Source organism: Peromyscus maniculatus, chromosome 1 (genome assembly GCF_049852395.1).
Source record: "Peromyscus maniculatus bairdii isolate BWxNUB_F1_BW_parent chromosome 1, HU_Pman_BW_mat_3.1, whole genome shotgun sequence".
In the NCBI taxonomy this organism is placed as follows: domain Eukaryota; kingdom Metazoa; phylum Chordata; class Mammalia; order Rodentia; family Cricetidae; genus Peromyscus; species Peromyscus maniculatus.
The window spans coordinates 32,264,596-32,282,342 of record NC_134852.1 but is presented as its reverse complement, the minus strand read 5'-3'; the positions used below and the strand labels follow the sequence as shown (position 1 = coordinate 32,282,342).

At 42.4% G+C, this 17,747-nt stretch overlaps 1 protein-coding gene across 5 annotated transcripts in view; it reads right to left on the bottom strand.

Annotated features, from left to right (window-relative positions):
- Positions 1-4,117, bottom strand: part of LOC102924043 (cell adhesion molecule CEACAM21-like) — a 41,160-nt gene extending 37,043 nt beyond the window's left edge. Inside the window, exons 1-2 of one of the 5 annotated variants that reach the window (XM_076573644.1) lie at positions 3,816-4,111; positions 2,657-3,016 (exon numbers count right to left, since the gene is read on the bottom strand). In XM_076573644.1, coding sequence (XP_076429759.1) covers positions 2,657-3,016; positions 3,816-3,879 — 424 coding nt within the window. In that variant the 5' untranslated portion in view covers positions 3,880-4,111. Of the gene's footprint in view, positions 1-126; positions 458-2,656; positions 3,017-3,554; positions 3,793-3,815 lie in introns of those variants that run through there. The other 4 variants (XM_076573645.1, XM_076573646.1, XM_076573647.1 and 1 more) reach the window with 4 other exon arrangements.
- Positions 4,118-17,747: the final 13,630 nt, after the last annotated feature.

Here is a 17,747-nt window from a genome sequence, read left to right as displayed (position 1 = left end):
CCTGACAGCCTAGGTATCTGTATGGTAGGTCTATGTTATGAACACAACGGGACTGGGACTGAGTGTGGTAGATCTTGCCCTCTGTATTTAGGCAGTTGCGGCCAGGATGAAACAGAAAATACTTACAGGTAATGTTCAGAGTGAATGGGTTACATGGGAGTCCCTCACTGGCTTCCAGGTTCACATTCATAGGGTCCTGTGTCAGTCCTCACAACACTGAGTAAAGTGAGAGTCCTGTTGTCCTCAGACAGCTTCAGCCTGTCCTCTTCTGAGATGCTTTGGCCATTTATCCTCCACAGGTAGCCTGTATTCTGAGTCTTAGGCTCACACATTAATGCTACTGAGTTTCCACCCTCCATGGGTTGGAATTGTTGGTTGTGGTGTTGGGCTTGGGTTGAGGTGCTGTGCTCACCACAGAGATGATGGCTCTGTGTGGTACTTCTGAATCTTTTAAAGCCTCTTACAACCAGAGATATTTTCTTAACTCCCAGGCAACCCAGATCCTTAAAGAATCATTCAGCAAGCAAATTACAGGCAGATGGAGTGGCTGAGTGCTCAGAGATAATGGGGCCTCCTGTGCTGTGTATGGTAGAAGCAAGGACTTTCTCATGAGAGAACTGAGCTGCAGTGTTTGGTGATGGTCAGACTCAAGAATGAGAGACCTCATTTTATCTCCTGGTCCTCACTGACCCATTGCCTGCCTTAGGACACAAGGTTTGAGTCCCTGCATCTGCACTGACCTCCCCTGTTCTGTGTAGACCAGTGCCCTTCCAAGCCTTTGCTGTCCAGGGCTGCTCTACAGATAGGTCATGATTAGTCTTCTCATTGAGCTTCCCTGAGAAACCTGACAGCCTGTCAGAGATCTCACACAGCTCAGGTGAACTGAGCTGCAGTGTGGTCATATTGTATTCCCCAAAATATTGTGAACCCTAATAAACTTATCTGGGGTCAGAGGACAGAACAGCCACTAGATACAGAGGCTAGAAGATGGTGGCACTCACACCTTTAATCCTATCACTTGGGAGGCAGTGATCCATCTGGATCTCTGCGAGTTTAAAGCCACACTGGAAACAGCCAAGCATGGTGACTCACGCCCTTAATCCCAGGAAGTGATGGCAGAAAGCAGAAATGTATATAAGGCATGAAAACTAGGAACTAGGCTGGTTAACCTTCAGGCTTTTGAGAAGCAATCAGCTGACATCCATTTGGATAAGGACTCAGAGTCTTCCAGTCTGAGGAAACAGGATCAGCTGAGGAAAGGTGAGGTGGCTGTGGCTTGTTCTGCTTCTCTGATCATTCATCATTTACCCCAATACCTGGCCCTGGGTTTGTTTTTATTAATAAGAACTTTTAAGATTCCGGTTACACTACAGTGTTGGGTGATGGTCAGACTCAAGACAAAGAATGAAAGACCTCATTTTATTCCCGGTCCTCACTGTCCCATTGCCTCTCTTGAGACACAAGGTTCCAGTCCCTCTAGCAACACTGACCTCTGCTGCTGAGTGTAGATCAGAGCCCTCCCAGGCTTTGCTGTTCAGGGCCGTCCTACAGATAGGTTATGATGAGTCTTCCCATTGAGCTTCCCTGAGAAACCTGAACGCCTGTCAGAGATCTCACACAGCTCAGGATCTGGCTGACATATAGGTCAGGCTGGGCCACAGGTGGACTATTCTTGTTAGGAATTTGATATTGATTGACATGAATCTGGGAGCCCTATAAGAATCCTGAGTCTATGAAATGATCGAGAAGATTGAAGGTCATCTAGTAGGTCTCCGTGGTGGGGAGCCTGGAGATATGGTTGTGGACAGATAGCTTGTGCCAGTGAAGGGCTATTTGACCCTGACTCAATGACTGTGTTTCCTGTCTCAGTTTCCCTATACCAGAACACATGGTAAATGATCATTTCCATGCCTGCAAGTTAACCTTAAATGTGAATAACAACCTGACCTTCCACCAAGCAGTGTCTGTTCGTGTTTGCCTGCAGGAAATAATCCCTAGGCTGGACCCCAGGAGGGCAAGGAGCTGCCATTTGTACACTTTTTCTTCTATCTCTCTAGGACCCTTGCCTTCCTGGGAGATCTTAGAAGATCATCAGAATAGTTAGCTGATTGCTTTTCCTACCTCTCTGCCTAGGCTGAGCAAACTGATTCTCATGAAGAGATGCCCAGGTGACCTACCTCAGACATGGCTCTCAGAAGCTGACTGTTAGGAGGATCCCAGCCTACAATTCACTGTTGTCCCTTGTCAACTCCAACAGGAGGTTAAATTCCAATCCAGTCTACAAGCTTCCCAGGATTCCTGATCCAGTATAGCACTGGTTTCTTGAGCAAAGCTATCGGGGGTCATCCCTTTGTGAGACTCTCATGGTTTCCTCAGCCAGCCCCTGCCTGAGTCCTGAAAGGTCTTTCTCAAGGCCATGGTCATGATGATCATCTAAGACCCTAGGCAAAGTGTGACATTCCTGGGTTCAGTTCCCTCACCCTCTTTTCTCTAAGAGTGGATTCAATTGATTTCTTGCTGTTTTCCCCACACATTAATGTATGTCCTTTACTGAATGTTTGAACCACAATGTGGGGACCATAACACAGAGGCACACCCTATGTGTGTAATAGGATTAGCTCCACCCTTGACCCAGAGGTTACAGAGAATTACTTACCTTGTACATATAACTGCAGAGTTGCTCTCTTTTCATCAAAGTCTTCCGTAGTCACAACTAGCAAATAGACTCCTGCATCTTTCTTAGTGACATTCTCGAAGAGTAAGGATCCATCGGTGTGTATTGTCTCTCTATTGCTGTAGAGAGGTCCTCTTTCTATTTTACTTCTGTGTGTTATCAATCGTACAATGCTGTTTGACATATTAAGTCGATCCCCCCTGAACCAGTTAAAAAACTTCTGTGACTGTGGCATATTAAGGGCAAGGAAAAGAACATTGTCCCCTTCACCAGCGTGTGTTGGAACTGCCTCCACGGTGAGTTCTGCAGTGGTGGCAAAGTTCCAGAAGGTTAAAAGCAAGGCTAAGAGGGAAGAGAGAAAAAAAATCTATCAATATTAGGACCTTTGCATTAGGAACTTTGGAATGTGAGTGTCTTCAACTCTCAGTCTTAGTATGTGTGTCCTGTTGGGACGAGGTCAGCAGCATCACCCCCATTCATCAGTACCCCCGAATCTTTCCACTGTATGGAACTATCTTCTCAGGTATTTACACAGCTCAAACCTCACTGCCCTCAGAACTCTATTCATAATCAGCATCTTTGGTGAGTGTAGACATGTCTTGTTGACCTCCTCCTCCTCTAAAGACTCTGTGCCTTCATTTTCTGACCTTTCCATGCTCTGTTTCTTCTGAAGTGCTTGTCAACCCCTGGGCCAACCTTCTAGATGTCCTTGTTGCTCTGTCTTCCTGCACAGTAGTAGTAGGCAGACTGGTTTGATTTTGGTTTAAACCATAATGCCTACAGCAGGCTCAGATACCTGTGAGTAAATGAGTGTCCCATAGCCTGGGGTTTATTTGCAGATTTCTCAGGGTCCTATAAAATGAGGCTGTGGTGTACTCACCTTCGTTTGAGTTTTACTTGGAGAGTCACCCTGACAGAAGTGTGAATGTCAGTCTTCAGGATCCAGTGGCCAGTGCTGATATACTTACAATGTGGAACAACTGAGTTTTTCCTCCTCTACACCAATTCCCATCCACCATGAGCTTCCTGTTGCACTCAGGCTTCAAGCAGAAGCCAGACATACCTTCTCAGGCTCTTTCCCTCTCCCCAAAGACCTCATTTAGTCTCTGAGTTCTCCTACTCCAGAGGAATGTCTCCTCACCTGTGAGTAGGAGTCCCCTCCAAGAGACCTGTCCTTTGTGGAGAGGGGCTGAGGTGAGCTCCATAGTCTTTGCTGTGGGCTAGGCTCTTCCTCTGGAGAGGAGGTTTGACTCTCAGGCTCCTGGCAAGCTGGGCCCCTCTGGTGTCTGCTCTGATTTTATTCCCACAACTGAGCCTCCTCCCAGAGGAGGGAACCTCCTGGAGTCAGATGGTCAGTGGGTGGAGTCTGTGTGTGTGCATTGCTCTGTTCTTCTGTGAGTGCTGCCTCCCACCCTTCTATTCCTTTGTTGTTAGGTGTTCTAGAACATACTTTGAACCACATGGCTGAGAAGTGTCCTGTGTCCCGAGAGAACAGCAGCTCAACCCAGGGTCAAGGGTGTATTTCCTTGTGACATAAAACCCAGCAGAGCCCAGTCTGCCCTGTGATCTCAATGATCAGGGAGGGTGGGATTTATTCCCAGCCCAGAGTGGCAGTCTTCCCCGCGGGGCTGGAAAATGTCTAGCTGAGTGATGACTGGGGAGGACCCAGATTCATCCTCAATGGTGTCACCTATTAGGTGTCTGATCCATGGATACACACCATCTCAGGGGTTTGTATCCTGGTGTGCAGGATGAGGTGACCTGTGTGTCCTAGAAAGAGTACCATGTGCTCCACCTTCCTATGGAGGGCACCAGGACCCCAACTTCCTGTGCTGGCTGAATGTGATTCAGGTCTGCCCATGGCCTCCCTGACCTTTCTGGGATGACTTTGTTCTCCTTGGCGATTGCCCTATGATATTCTTGTCTGTCCTCACGGATGATAAGAGGAGGGAGGGGACTTCATAAGGTCACCTTGCAGAGTGGGTGTCTCAGTGACACAGGGAATGATTATATGAGGGAGCTGTTGGAACTGGGATGGAAACAAGCCTGAAAGATAGGTTCATTCGTCAAGGAGAGTATTCCCTGTTGATTATGGGGTTTATTGTTGCCCCTGGTGTTCATGAGGAGACCTGCAGCTCATGTCTGGGCTGCTACAAGGATGGTAGCCAAGCTCCAAATGTTGTAATAAAGCTGAACACTAGTTTTCCAGAAAGGTCCCAGTGTGTAGCCACCTCTGAGGATCTAGGTAGATTTTTGCTGGAGACTAGAATAGCTGATGTGAGACTTACTGCCTTTTTAATCTGCAGTTCCATGAAGACTGATGATGTTGAGCCCCCTTTTCCATGTGTGTTTATTAGATTTTTGTACATCATGTCAGGGCAGGAATACTGAAGTCCTTTGCTCACTCTAAAATCCTTTTATTCCAACTTTAAATTTTAAAGGAAAGTACATTCATTCACTAAGAGTAACACATATTTTAATTATAACATAAAGAGAAAACTATACCAATCCCTGTAAGCTTTTTACTGTTGGTAACTCTGTTGCTGGTGTGTTAGTGTTTGAGATATAGGGCCAGTAAGTCATCATTCCCAGGACTTTAAAAAATTTCCCAATTATGATGATTTAAGCATACTTTGGACAGCTTTCCCTCTCTATAATTATTATAGCTGAATTTCTTGTTTAAAGAATAATGCACCCTAAGTTGGTAGTACTTACAAGAACTGCATTGTACAGGGACATTTAAAAGATTAAAAACATAACTTCAAATTTAGGCTCCCCGTAAGGTGGCAGCACAGAGTTACATGTAGATGTTGCTTTATATATATATATATATATTATTTTATAATACCAATCAGTTCTACATATCAGCCATGGGTTCCCCTATTCTCCCCCCTCCCACCCCTTCCCTTACCCCCAGCTTACCCCCCATTCCCACCTCCTCCAGGACAAGTCCTCCCCCGAGGACTGTGATCAACCTGGTAGACTCAGTCCAGGCAGGTCCAGTCCCCTCCTCCCAGACTGAGACAAGTGTCCCTGCATAAGCTCCAGGTTTCAAACAGCCAACTCATGCAATGAGCACAGGACTTGGTCCCACTGCCTAGTTGCCTCCCAAACTGATCAAGCCAATCAACTGTCTCACCTATTCAGAGGGCCTGATCCAGCTGGGGACCCCTCAGCCTTTGGTTCATAGTTCATGTGTTTCCATTCATTTGGCTATTTTTTTCAATAATTGAGTAAAACTGAAATTTATTATAAGCCACAGTCATCCTAGGGACCTCCATGCTATATATATAGCCTCCATGGTTCTATGGGTGGTGATCTGATTGTTCTTTATTTTATATCTAGAATCCACCTATGAGTGAGTACATACCATGACTGTCTTTCTGGGTTTGGTTTACCTCACTCAGGATGATTTTTTCTAGTTCCATCCATTTGCCTGCAAATTTCATGCTTTCATTGTTTTTCTCTGCTGAGTAGTACTCCATTGTGTATATGTACCACATTTTTTTCATCCATTCTTCCGTTGATGGGCATCTAGGTTGTTTCCAGATTCTGGCTATTACAAATAGTGCTGCTATGAACATAGCTGAGCATGTATCTTTATGGTATGAATCAGCATTCCTTGGGTATATGCCCAAGAGTGGGATGGCTGGGTCTTGAGGTAGTTCGATTCCTAATTTTCTGAGAAACCGCCATACTGATTTCCACAGTGGTTGTACAAGTTTACATTCCCACCAACAGTGGAGGAGTGTTCCCTTTGCTCCACATCCTCTCCAACATTGGTTGTCATTGGTGTTTTTGATCGTAGCCATTCTAACAGGTGTAAGGTGGTATCTCAGAGTCGTTTTGATTTGCATATCTCTGATGATTAAGGATGTTGAGCATTTCTTTAAATGTCTTTCAGCCATTTGTAGTTCTTGTTTTGTGAATTCTCTGTTTAGCTCTTTAGCCCATTTTTTAATTGGACTGTTTAGTACTTTGATGTCTAGTTTCTTGAGTTCTTTATATATTGTGGAGATCAATCCTCTGTCAGATGTGGGGTTGGTGAAGATCTTTTCCCATTCTGTTGGCTGTCTTTTTGTCTTATTGACTGTGTCTTTTGCCCTGCAAAAGCTTCTCAGTTTCAAGAGGTCCCATTTATTAATTGTTGTGCTCAGGGTCTGTGCTGTTGGTGTCTTATTTAGGAAATGGTCTCCGGTGCCAATGCGTTCAAGAGTGCTTCCTATTTTCTTTTCTATTAAGTTTAGTGTAACTGGATTTATGTTTAGGTCTTTGATCCACTTGGACTTGAGTTTTGTGCATGGTGACAGATATGGATCTATTTGTAATCTTTTACATATTGACATCCAGTTATGCCAGCACCATTTGTTGAAGATACTTTCTTTTTTCCATTGTATAGTTTTGGCTCCTTTGTCAAAAACCAGGTGTTCATATGTGCATGGATTAATGTCAGGGTCTTCAATTCGATTCCATTGGTCTGTACGTCGGTTTTTATACCAGTACCAAGCTGTTTTTATTACTGTAGCTCTATAGTAGAGTTTGAGGTCAGGGATGGTGATGCTTTATCGTATAGGATTCTATTAGCTATCCTGGGTCTTTTGTTTTTCCATATGAAGTTGAGTATTTTTCTTTCCAAGTCTGTGAAGAATTGTGTTGGGATTTTGATGGGGATTGCATTGAATCTGTAGATTGCTTTTGGTAAGATTGCCATTTTTACTATGTTAATCCTACCTATCCATGAGCATGGGAGATCCTTCCATTTTCTGATATCTTCTTCAATTTCTTTCTTTAGAGATTTAAAGTTCTTTTCAAAAAGGTCCTTCACTTGTTTAGTTAGTGTTATCCCAAGGTATTTTATATTATTTGTGGCTATTGTAAAGGGTGATGTTTCTCTGACTTCTTTCTCAGCCCTTTTATCATTTGTGTATAGGAGGGCTACTGATTTTTTTTGAGTTGATCTTGTATCCTGCCACTTTACTGAAGGAGTTTATCAGCTGTAGGAGTTCCCTAGTAGAGATTTTGGGGTCACTTATGTATACTATCATATCATCTGCAAATAGTGTTAGGTCCATTTGAGTCATAACATCTGTTAGGTCCTTTATTTCTTTGTTAAGTTTCAGTCTGGTAGATCTATCTTTTGGTGAGAGTGGTGTGTTAAAATCTCCCACTACTAATGTGTGGGGTTTGATGTGCATTTTAAACTTTAGTAGTGTTTCTTTTAGGAATGTGGGTGCTTTTGTATTTGGAGCATAAATGTTTAGAATCGAGACTTCATCTTGGTGGATTTTTCCCGTGATAAATATGTATTGTCTATCCTGATCTCTTTTGATTGATTTTAGTTTGAAGTCTATTTTATTAGATATTAGGATAGCTACACCAGCTTGTTTCTTAGGTCCATTTGCTTGGAAAGCCTTTTCCCATCCCTTTACTCGGAGGTAGTGTCTGTCTTTGAAGTTAAGGTGTGTTTCTTGTATGCAGCAGATTGATGGGTCTTGTTTTCTTATCCATTCTGTTAGCCTGTGTCTTTTTATAGGTGAGTTGAGACCATTGATATTGATGGATATTAATGACCAGTGATTGTTTATTCCTGTTATTATTTGTGGTTGTGTTGTGTTGTCCTTCTGTGGTGTATGTTGGTGTGGGATTATCTATTGCTTGATTTTTCATGGATGTGTTTAGCTTCTTTGGGTTGGATTTTCCCTTCTAGTGCTTTCTGTAGGGCTGGGTTTGTGGACAGGTATTGATTAAATCTGGTTTTATCCTGGAATATTTTGTTTACTCCCCCTATGGTGATTGAGAGTTTTGCTGGGTATAATAGTCTGGGTTGGTATCCGTGGTCTCTTAGTGTCTGGATAAGATTTGTCCATGATCTTCTAGCTTTCATAGTCTCTATTGAGTAGTCTGGTGTTATTCTGATGGGTTCGCCTTTATATGTTACTTGGTCTTTTTACTTTGCTGCTCTTAATAATTTTTCTTTGTTCTCTGTGTTTAGTCTTTTGATTATTATGTGGCGAGGGGACTTTTTTCTGGATCCAGCCTATTCGGTGTTCTGTAAGCTTCTTGTATCATCATAGGTATTTCTTTCTTTAGGTTAGGGAAGTTTTCTTCTATGATTTTGTTGAATATATTTTCTGTGCCTTTGAGTTGGTATTCTTCTCCTTCTTCTATCCCTATTATTCTTAGGTTTGGTCTTTTCATGGTGTTCCAAATTTCCTGGACATTTTGTGTTATGACTTTTTTGTCTTTATTGTTTTCTTTGACTGACGAATCTCTTTTCTCTATCGTGTCTTCAGTGTCAGAGATTCTCTGTTCCATCTCTTGCAATTGGTTGGTTATGCTCGTTTCTGTAGTTCCTGTTCGTTTAGTCAGGATTTCTATTTCCAGCATTCCCTCAGCATGTGTTTTCTTTATTGTCTCAAATTCATTTTTCAGATCTTGGAATGTTTCTTTCATCTGTTTCATTGCTTTTTCTTGGCTTTCTTTGATTTCTTCCCATTTTTTGTTCGTTTTTTCTTCCATTTCTTTAAGGGAGTTTTTTATTTCCTCTTTAATGGAGTTTTTCATTTCCTCTTTAAGGGAAGTTTTTATTTCCTCTTTAAGGGAGTTTTTCATTTCCTCTTTAAGGAAAGTTTTTATTTCCTCTTTGAGGGAATGTTTTATTTCTTTTTTAAGGGCCTCTATCATCTTCTTAAAGTCATTTTTAGGGTTGATTCCTTCTGTTTCTTCTGTCTTGGTATGTTCAGGTCTTGCAGGTGTAGAATTACTAGGTTCTGATATTGCCATATAGGTCTTTATGTTGTTGCCTGTATTTTTGCACTGGCGTCTACTCATCTCTTCCTCTGTGCAGTGCAGGTGGTATCTGTGTCTGGGAGTGCCTCTCTTGTTCTAATTTTTAGTCTTGGTTTAGTAGGGGTTCTTGGTTAAATTGGTGCTATTGGGCTATTTCTTCAGGGGCAGCTGATTTCAGTCGGTGAAGTATATACTTATGATTCTGGTGATCTGGTTTGGTGGCTGGGTAGCGCCTTCTTCTGTGTTCCCAGGTCACGTTTTGTTCATTTGTCAACTCCTCAGCTGATCTTGTTTCTTCATACTTCCAACTGTAGGCATCTGAATCCTCTCCCAGATGGCTTTCAGCTGAGTGGGGTAGTCTCACCAACACCTCCAAGTTGTTGGGTTTCACAGGATCAGCAGCTGGGCCCTGGGTTGTCCTCAGACGGAGTGTTCAGATTCGTTCTGGTTCCATCCCACAGAGATAGCTTCTTCCCCAGGTGTTGGGGTTAGAGGCGTCCCTGTTCCAAGCTGTTTGTCTCTGTCCCTGGGCCTGTCTACCTCTGTGGGCCGCCGCCGGGCCCGTCTACCTCCGTGGGCCGCTGCCACAGGCCTACCTGCATCTGCTTGTCTCCGCTGCTGGGCCTGTCTACCTCTGTGGGCCGCTGCTGGGCCTGAATGACTCTGCCGGCTGCCACTGGGCCTGAATGTCCCTGTCGGCCCCGCCGGGCCCGTCTACCTCTGTGGGCCGCCGCTGCGGACCTACCTGCGTCTGCTTGTCTCCGCCGCGTGACCTGTCTCTAGATGTTGCTTTTTAAGTACCTGTTTTGTATCAAATACAATGTTCCATGTTGAGAGAGCATTCAGAGGACCCACACAATGTACAGCATGTATGTGAACTCATTAGGGAGTATTTTGCATCTTTAAAATTACCTTTCATGTTCTCCTTCCTGTATGCTGTACTGTGCCTCCACATATTTAATTACATAAGTACATGCATACATTATATAGGCTAGGATCCACACACAAGAAAGAACATGTGGTTTTTCCCTTGAGATTGCATGATCTCGGCGGGCGGTGGTGGTGCACGCCTTTAATGCCAGCACTTGGTAGGCAGAGGCAGGTGAATATTTGTGAGTTCAAGGCCAGCCTGGTCTACAGAGTGAGATCCAGGAAAGGTGCAAAGCTACACAGAGAAACCCTGTCTTGAAACACCGAGAAAGAGAGAGAGAGAGAGAGAGAGAGAGAGAGAGAGAGAGAGAGAGAGAGATATTGGGTAATTTCATTTAATAGTATACATTCTAAGTCTATCCACTTTCCTGTAAATTTTGTGATTTCATTTTTCTCTAGAGATGAATAATATTTCATTTAATATATGCACTAGACTTGCATTATGCATTCATCTGTTGATGGACATCTAGATTGGTTCCATCTCCTTGCTATATTGAATAGAGCAGCAGTAATCATGGGGTGCCAATATCTCTATGATAGGGTACAGGATCTCTGGGTATATTCCCAGTAAAATAGCTGAGTCATGTCGTATTTCTAATGTTTTGAGGGACTGTCACAAGCTCTATATAATGACTGTATTAATTTTCACACCCACCAGCAGTAAATACGTGTTCCTCTTTCTCCACATCCTCTGCAACATTTGTTGTCAGTTATTTTGATTATAGCCAATCTACCTGGGGTGAGCTGGTATCTCACAGTAGATTTAATTTTCATTTTCCTGATGACTGGGGATTACTTTTTTCCTGAGTTGTATCAGTTATTTATTCTGAATACAAAAGCTGTACCATATAGATGACTTACAAATATGCTTTTCTGTTCTGTAGGTTGTCATTTCAGTTTGTAGTTTTAATTCATAAACTTACTGTCTTAGGGCTACTATTGCTGCAATGAAACACTATGATCAAAAGGAATTTGGGAAAAGGAAGGGTTTATTTACCTTACCCTTCCATATCGTTGTTCATCATTAAGGAAATCAGGACAGGAACTCAAACATGGCAGGAACCTGGAGGCAGGAGCTGATCAGAAGCCCTGGAGGATTGCTACTTACTGGATTGCTCCTCATGGCTTACTCAGGCTGCTTTCCTATAGAACCCAGGACCACCAGCCCAGGAATGGCTCCACCTACAATGGGAAGTTCCCTCCCCCATTAAGCACTAATTAAGAAAATGCTCTTCAGGCTTGCCTACAGCCCAGTTTTTGTTTGTTGTTGTTATTAATTTTTTTCATTTATTTTATATACCATCCACAGTTGCCCCTCCTTCCTCACTTCCTATTCCCTCCTCCACCTCTCATCCTCCCTCCCATCCATCCCCTCCTCCTCCATTCAGAAATGGGTAGGCCTCCCATGGCAGTCAACAAAGCATCACATGTCAAGTTGAGGCAGGACTAAGTCCCCTCCCGCCCCCGAATCAAGACTTCACAAGGAATCCTAGCATGGGGAATAGTTTCTAAAAAGGCAAGGACCCCTGGTCCCACTGCTAGAGGCCCCACAAACAGACAGAGCTACACAACTGTCACCCACATTTAGAGGGCCTAGGTTGATCCCATGAAAGCTCCCTAGCTATTGGTCTAGAGTCTGTGAGCTCTCACTAGCTTGGTTCAGTTGTCTCTGTGAGTTTTCCCATCATGATCTTGACCTCCCCTGCTTATACAATCCATCCTCCCTCTCTTCAACTGGACTCCTGGAGCTCGGCCATCCCTTGACTGTGGTACTCTGCATCTCCTTCCATCATTTATTAGATGCAGGCTCTCTGATGACAACTAGGGTAGTCACCTCATTGATTACAGGAGAAGGCCAGTTCAGGCCCCCTCTCCACTATTGCTAGTGTCTTAGATGGGGTCATCCTTGTGGATTCCTGGGAGTTTCCCTTGCACCAGGTTTCTCTCTAACCCCAAATGGCCCCTTTATCAAGATATCTCTTTCATTACTCTCCCCCTCCATCCATCCCAGCTCCTCCAGTCTGATCACTCATGCTCCCATCTCTCCATCCCCTCCCTTCTTGTCCCCCTGCCCCCACCCCCAGTTTATCCAGGAGATCTCATATATTTTCCCCTCCCAGGGAAATCCCTGTGTCCTTCTTATGGTCCTCCTGGTTACTTAGCTTCTCTGGGGCTGTGGATGGTAGCCTGGTTATGCTGTGCTTTACATCTAACATCCACTTATGAGTGAGTACATACCATGTTTGTCTTTCAGAATCTGGGTTACCTCACGCGGGATGATTTTTTTTTTCTAGTTCCATCCATTTGCCCGAAAATTTCATGATGTTATTCTTTATTACTTTTGAGTATTTCATTGTGTAAATATACCACAATTTCTTTATCCATTCTTTGGTTGAGGGGCATCAAGGTTGTTTCCAGGTTATGGCTATCACACACACACACACACACACACACACACACACACACACACACACACACACACAAACCCAAAAAACCCTTCTATGAACATAGTTGAGCAAGTGTCTTTGTGAACATCCAGTTATGCCGCATCATGTGTTGCAGATGTACAGTCAGATCATATGGAGGCATTTTCTCAACTGGTGTCCCCTTCGCTCACATAACTCTAGCCTGTGTCAAGTTGACATAAAATTATCCAGCACACATACTAAATCTGAATAAACCATGAAGGTCAATACTCATCACAAAATCAACTTTAGCTCTTTATATAAAATTCTTCTAGAATTTAAAGGCAAATTAATTTTTCACATTTGAAAATTTTTAAAAAATATTTTTATGTCCTTTTAAAAAATTAAAAATTGTGTGCCTTAGGAGGTAAACCAGTTCTATTCTTTTTTTCTTTTTCAAGATTTCAAAGGAAGGGTCAAGAGAGTCAATTTTGTATTCTAAGTATGTTTCATTTTCTTCAAAGAGTGAAGAATATTGGCATCACTTGCCTTATTTTTTCCTTTTTTTATTAAGAAAGTGTTTTTATTCATTTTACACACCAATCAAAGATCCCAGTCTTCCCTCCTCTCCCTCTCCAGCCTTCTCCTCCCAGCCTACCCCCCATTCCCACCCTAAGAAAGGCAAGGGCTCCCATGGGGAGGCACATCAGGTAGAGGCTAATCCAAGCCCTTCCCCCTGCCTCAAGGCTGCATGAGGTGTCCCATCATAGGTAGTAGGCTCCAAAAAGCCCTCTCATGCACCAGAGATGGATTCTGATCCTTCTGCCAGGAACCCCCCCACCCCAAGCAGATCAAGCTACACAACTACCTCACCATGCAGAGAGCATAGTCCAGTCCCATGTAGGCTCCACATCCATTGATCCAACTTTCATAAGTTCCCTCTAGCTTGGTTTGGTTGTCCCTGAATGTTTCCCTATCATGATCCTGATGCACTTGCTCATAGAATCCCTCCTCTCTCTCTTTGACTGGACTCCTGGAGCTCTGCCTGGTGACTGGCTGTGGATCTATGCATCTGCTTCCATCAGTCATTAGAGAAAAGCTCTGTGATGACAGTTAGGGTATTCACCAGTCTGATCTCTGGGGCAAGCCAGTTTAGTTCAGGCACCCTCTCCACTATTGCTAGTAGTCTAGGCTGGCGTCATCCTTGGGGATTGCTGGCAAATTCCCTAGCACTGGGTTTCTCTCTATCCCCATGATATCTCCCTCTATCATGGTCTCTCTTTCATTACTTTCCCCCTCCCTCCCTGTTCCAGTTCAACCATCCCATTCCCTTATGTTGTCATCCCGCATCCCCTACCCTCCATTACCCAACCTTCACCCACAGTTTACTCATGGAGATCTCATCTATTTCCCCGTCTCATGACCATCCATTAGTCCCCCTTTTGGTCTTCCCTGTTAGTTAGCTTCTCTGGAGTTGTGGATTGCTGCCTGATTATCCTTTGCTTTATATCCAGTATTCACTTATGAGTGGATACATACCATGTTTGTCCTTCTGAGTCTGTGTTACCTCACTCAGGATATTATTTTCTGTTCCATCCATTTGCCTGCAAATTTTATGATGTCATTGTTTTTCTCTACTGAGTAGTACTCTATTGTGTACACGTACCACATTTTCTTAATCCATTCTTCAGTTGAGGGGCATCTAGGTTGTTTCCAGGTTCTGGCCATTATGAATAATGCTGATATGAACATAGTTGAGGATATGTCCTTGTGGTATGATTGAGCATTCCTGGGGTATATGACCAAAGGTTGTATAGCTGGGTGTTGATGTAGATTGATTCCCAGTTTTGTGAGAAACCACCATACTGATTTCCAAAGTAACTGTACCAGTTTGCATTCCCACCAACAGTGGAGGAATGTTCCTCTTGCACCTCATCTTCTCCAACATAAGCTGTCTGCAATACTTTTGATCTTAGCCATTCTGACAGATATAAAATGGTGTTTCAGATTCGTTTTGATTTGCATCTCCCTGATGACTAAAGATGCTGAGCAATTCCTCAAATGTCTTTTGCCCATTTGAAATTCTTCCTTTGAGAATTCTGTGTTTAGCTGTATAGCCCATTTTTAAAATTGGATTTTTTGTTATTTTGATGTCTAGTTTTTTGAATTCTTTATATATTTTGGAGATCAGCCCTCTGTCAGATGTGGGCTTGGTGAAAATCTTTTCCCATTCTGTGGGCTGTCATTTTTGTCTTATTTACTGTGTCCTTTGCCTTAGAGAAGCTTCTCAGATTCAGGAGGCCCCATTTATTGATTGTTGTTCTCAATGTCTGTGCTGCTAGTGTTTTTAGGAAGTGGTCGCCAGTGCCAATGGTTTGAAGACTATTTCCTAATTTCTCTTCTATTAGGTTCAGTGTAACTGCTTTTATATTGAGGTCTTTGATCCACTTGGACTTGAGTTTTGTTTGTGGCAATAGATATGGATCTATTTGCATTCTTCTGCATGTTGACATCCAGTTATGCCAGCACCATTTGTTGAAGATGCTTTCTTTTTTCCAGTGTACAGTTTTGGCTTCTTTGTCAAAAACCAGGTGTTCATATATGTGTGGGTTAATGTCAGGGTCTTCAATTCGATTCCATTGGTCGTGTCAGTTTTTATGCCATTACAAAGCTGTGTTTATTATTATAGTTCTATAGTAGAGCTTGATGTCAGGGATGGTGATAGCTCCAGAGGTGGTTTTGTAATACAGGATTCTTTTAGCTATCCTGGGTTTTCGGTTTTCTAAATGAAGTTGAATATTGTTCTTACCCGGTCTGTGAAGAATTGTGTTGGGATTTTGATGGGGATTGTGTTGAATCTGTAGATTGCTTTTGGTAAGATTGCCATTTTTACCATGTTAACTCTACCTATCCATGAGCATGGGAGATCTTTCCATTTTCTGATATCTTCTTCAATTTCTTTCTTCAGAGATTTAAAGTTCTTGTATAGGTCTTTCAGTTGGTTAGTTCAAGTAACCCCAAGGTATTTTACATCATTTGTGGCTGTTGTAAAGGGTAATGTCTCTGTGATTTCTTTTTCAGCCCATTTCTCATTTGTATATAGGAGGGCTACTGATTTTTTGAGTTGATCTTGTATCCTGCTACATTGCTGAAGGTGTTTATCAGCTGGAGGAGTTCTCTGGTAGAATTTTTGGGGTCACTTATGTATACTATCATATCATCTGCAAATAGTGAAAGCTTGACTTCTTCCTTTCCAATTTGTAACCCCTTGATCTCCTTTTGCTCTCTTATTGCTCTAGATAGAACTTCAAGTACTATATTGAATAAATATGGGGAGAGTGGACAGCCTTGTCTTGTTCCTGAATTTAGTGGAATTGCTTGAGTTTCTCTCCATTTATTTTGATCTTGGCTGTTGGCTTGCTGTAAATTGCCTTTGTTATGCTTACATATGTTCCCTGTATTCCTGATCTCTCTAAGACCTTTATCCTGAAGAGGTGTTGGATTTTGTCAAAGGCCTTTTCAGCCTCCAGTGAGATGATCATATGTTTTTTTTTCTTTCAGTTTGTTTATATGGTGTATTACGTTGATAGACTTTCATGTGCTGAACAATCCTTGCATTACTGGGATGAAACCTCCTTGGTCATGGTGGATTGATGTGTTCTTGGAGTCATTTTGCCAATATATTTTAGATTATTTTTGCATAAATGTTCATGAGCGAGATGAGTCTGCAATTCCCTTTCTTTGTTGCATCTTTGTGTGGTTTGGGAATCAGAGTAACTGTAGCATCATAAAAAGAGTTTGGTAAAGGTCCTTCTGTTTCTGTTTTGTGAAACAATTTGAAGTGCATTGGTATTAGCTTTTCTTTGAAAATCTGGTAGAATTCTGCAGTTAAACCATCTGGTCCTGGGATTTTTTGCTTGGGAGACTTTTAATGACAGTTTCTACTTCCTTAGGGGTTAATGGTCTATTTAAATAGTTTATTTGGTCTTATTCAACTTTGTTATATGGTACCTATCCAGAAAATGGTCCATTCCTTCAGGTTTTCCAATGTTGTGGAGTACAGGTTTTTGAAGTATGACCTAATGGTTCTCTGGATTTCCTCAGTGTTAGTTGTTATGTCTCTTTTTTCATTTCTGATTTTGCTAATTTGGATGCTCTCTCTCTGCCTGTTGGTTAGTCTGGATAAGGGCTTGTCTATCATGTTGATTTTCTCAAAGAACCAACTCTTTGTTTCATTGATTCTTTGTATTGTTCTCTTTGTTTCCATTTTATTGCTTTCATATCTCAATTTGATTATTTTCTAGCGTCTATTTCCCCTGGGTGACTTTGCTTCTTCCTGTTCTAGAGCTTTCAGGTGTGCTGTTAAGTCACTAGTGTGAGATTTTTCCATCTTCTTTATGTGGGCATTTAGTGCTATGAATTTTCCTCTTATCACTGCTTTCATAGTGTCCCATATTTGTGTATGTAGTACATTCATTTTCATTGAACTCCAGCAAGTCTTTAATTTCTTTCTTATTTCTTCCTTGACCCATTGGTGATTCAGGTGTGCCTTATTCAGTTTCCATGAGATTTTAGGCTTTCTGTAATTTTTATTGTTGAAATCTTACTTTAATCTGTGGTAGTCTGATAGAATACTGGAGGTTATTCCAATGTTTTTTTAAATCTGTTTAGATTTTCTTTGTGACTAAGTATGTGGTTCATTTTAGAGAAAGTTCCATGGGGTGCTGAAAAGAAGGCATATTCTTTTTTGTTAGGGTGGAATGTTCGGTAGATATTAAGTCCATTTGAGTCATAACATCAGTTAGGTCCCTTATTTCTCTGCTAAGGTTCCATCTGGCAGTTATTTTCTTTTATAATTTAATTTAATTTTATATATCAGCCACGGATTCCCCTGTCTCCCCTCCTCCTGCCCCCAACCCACCCTCCCCCCAGCCAACCCCCCATTCCCG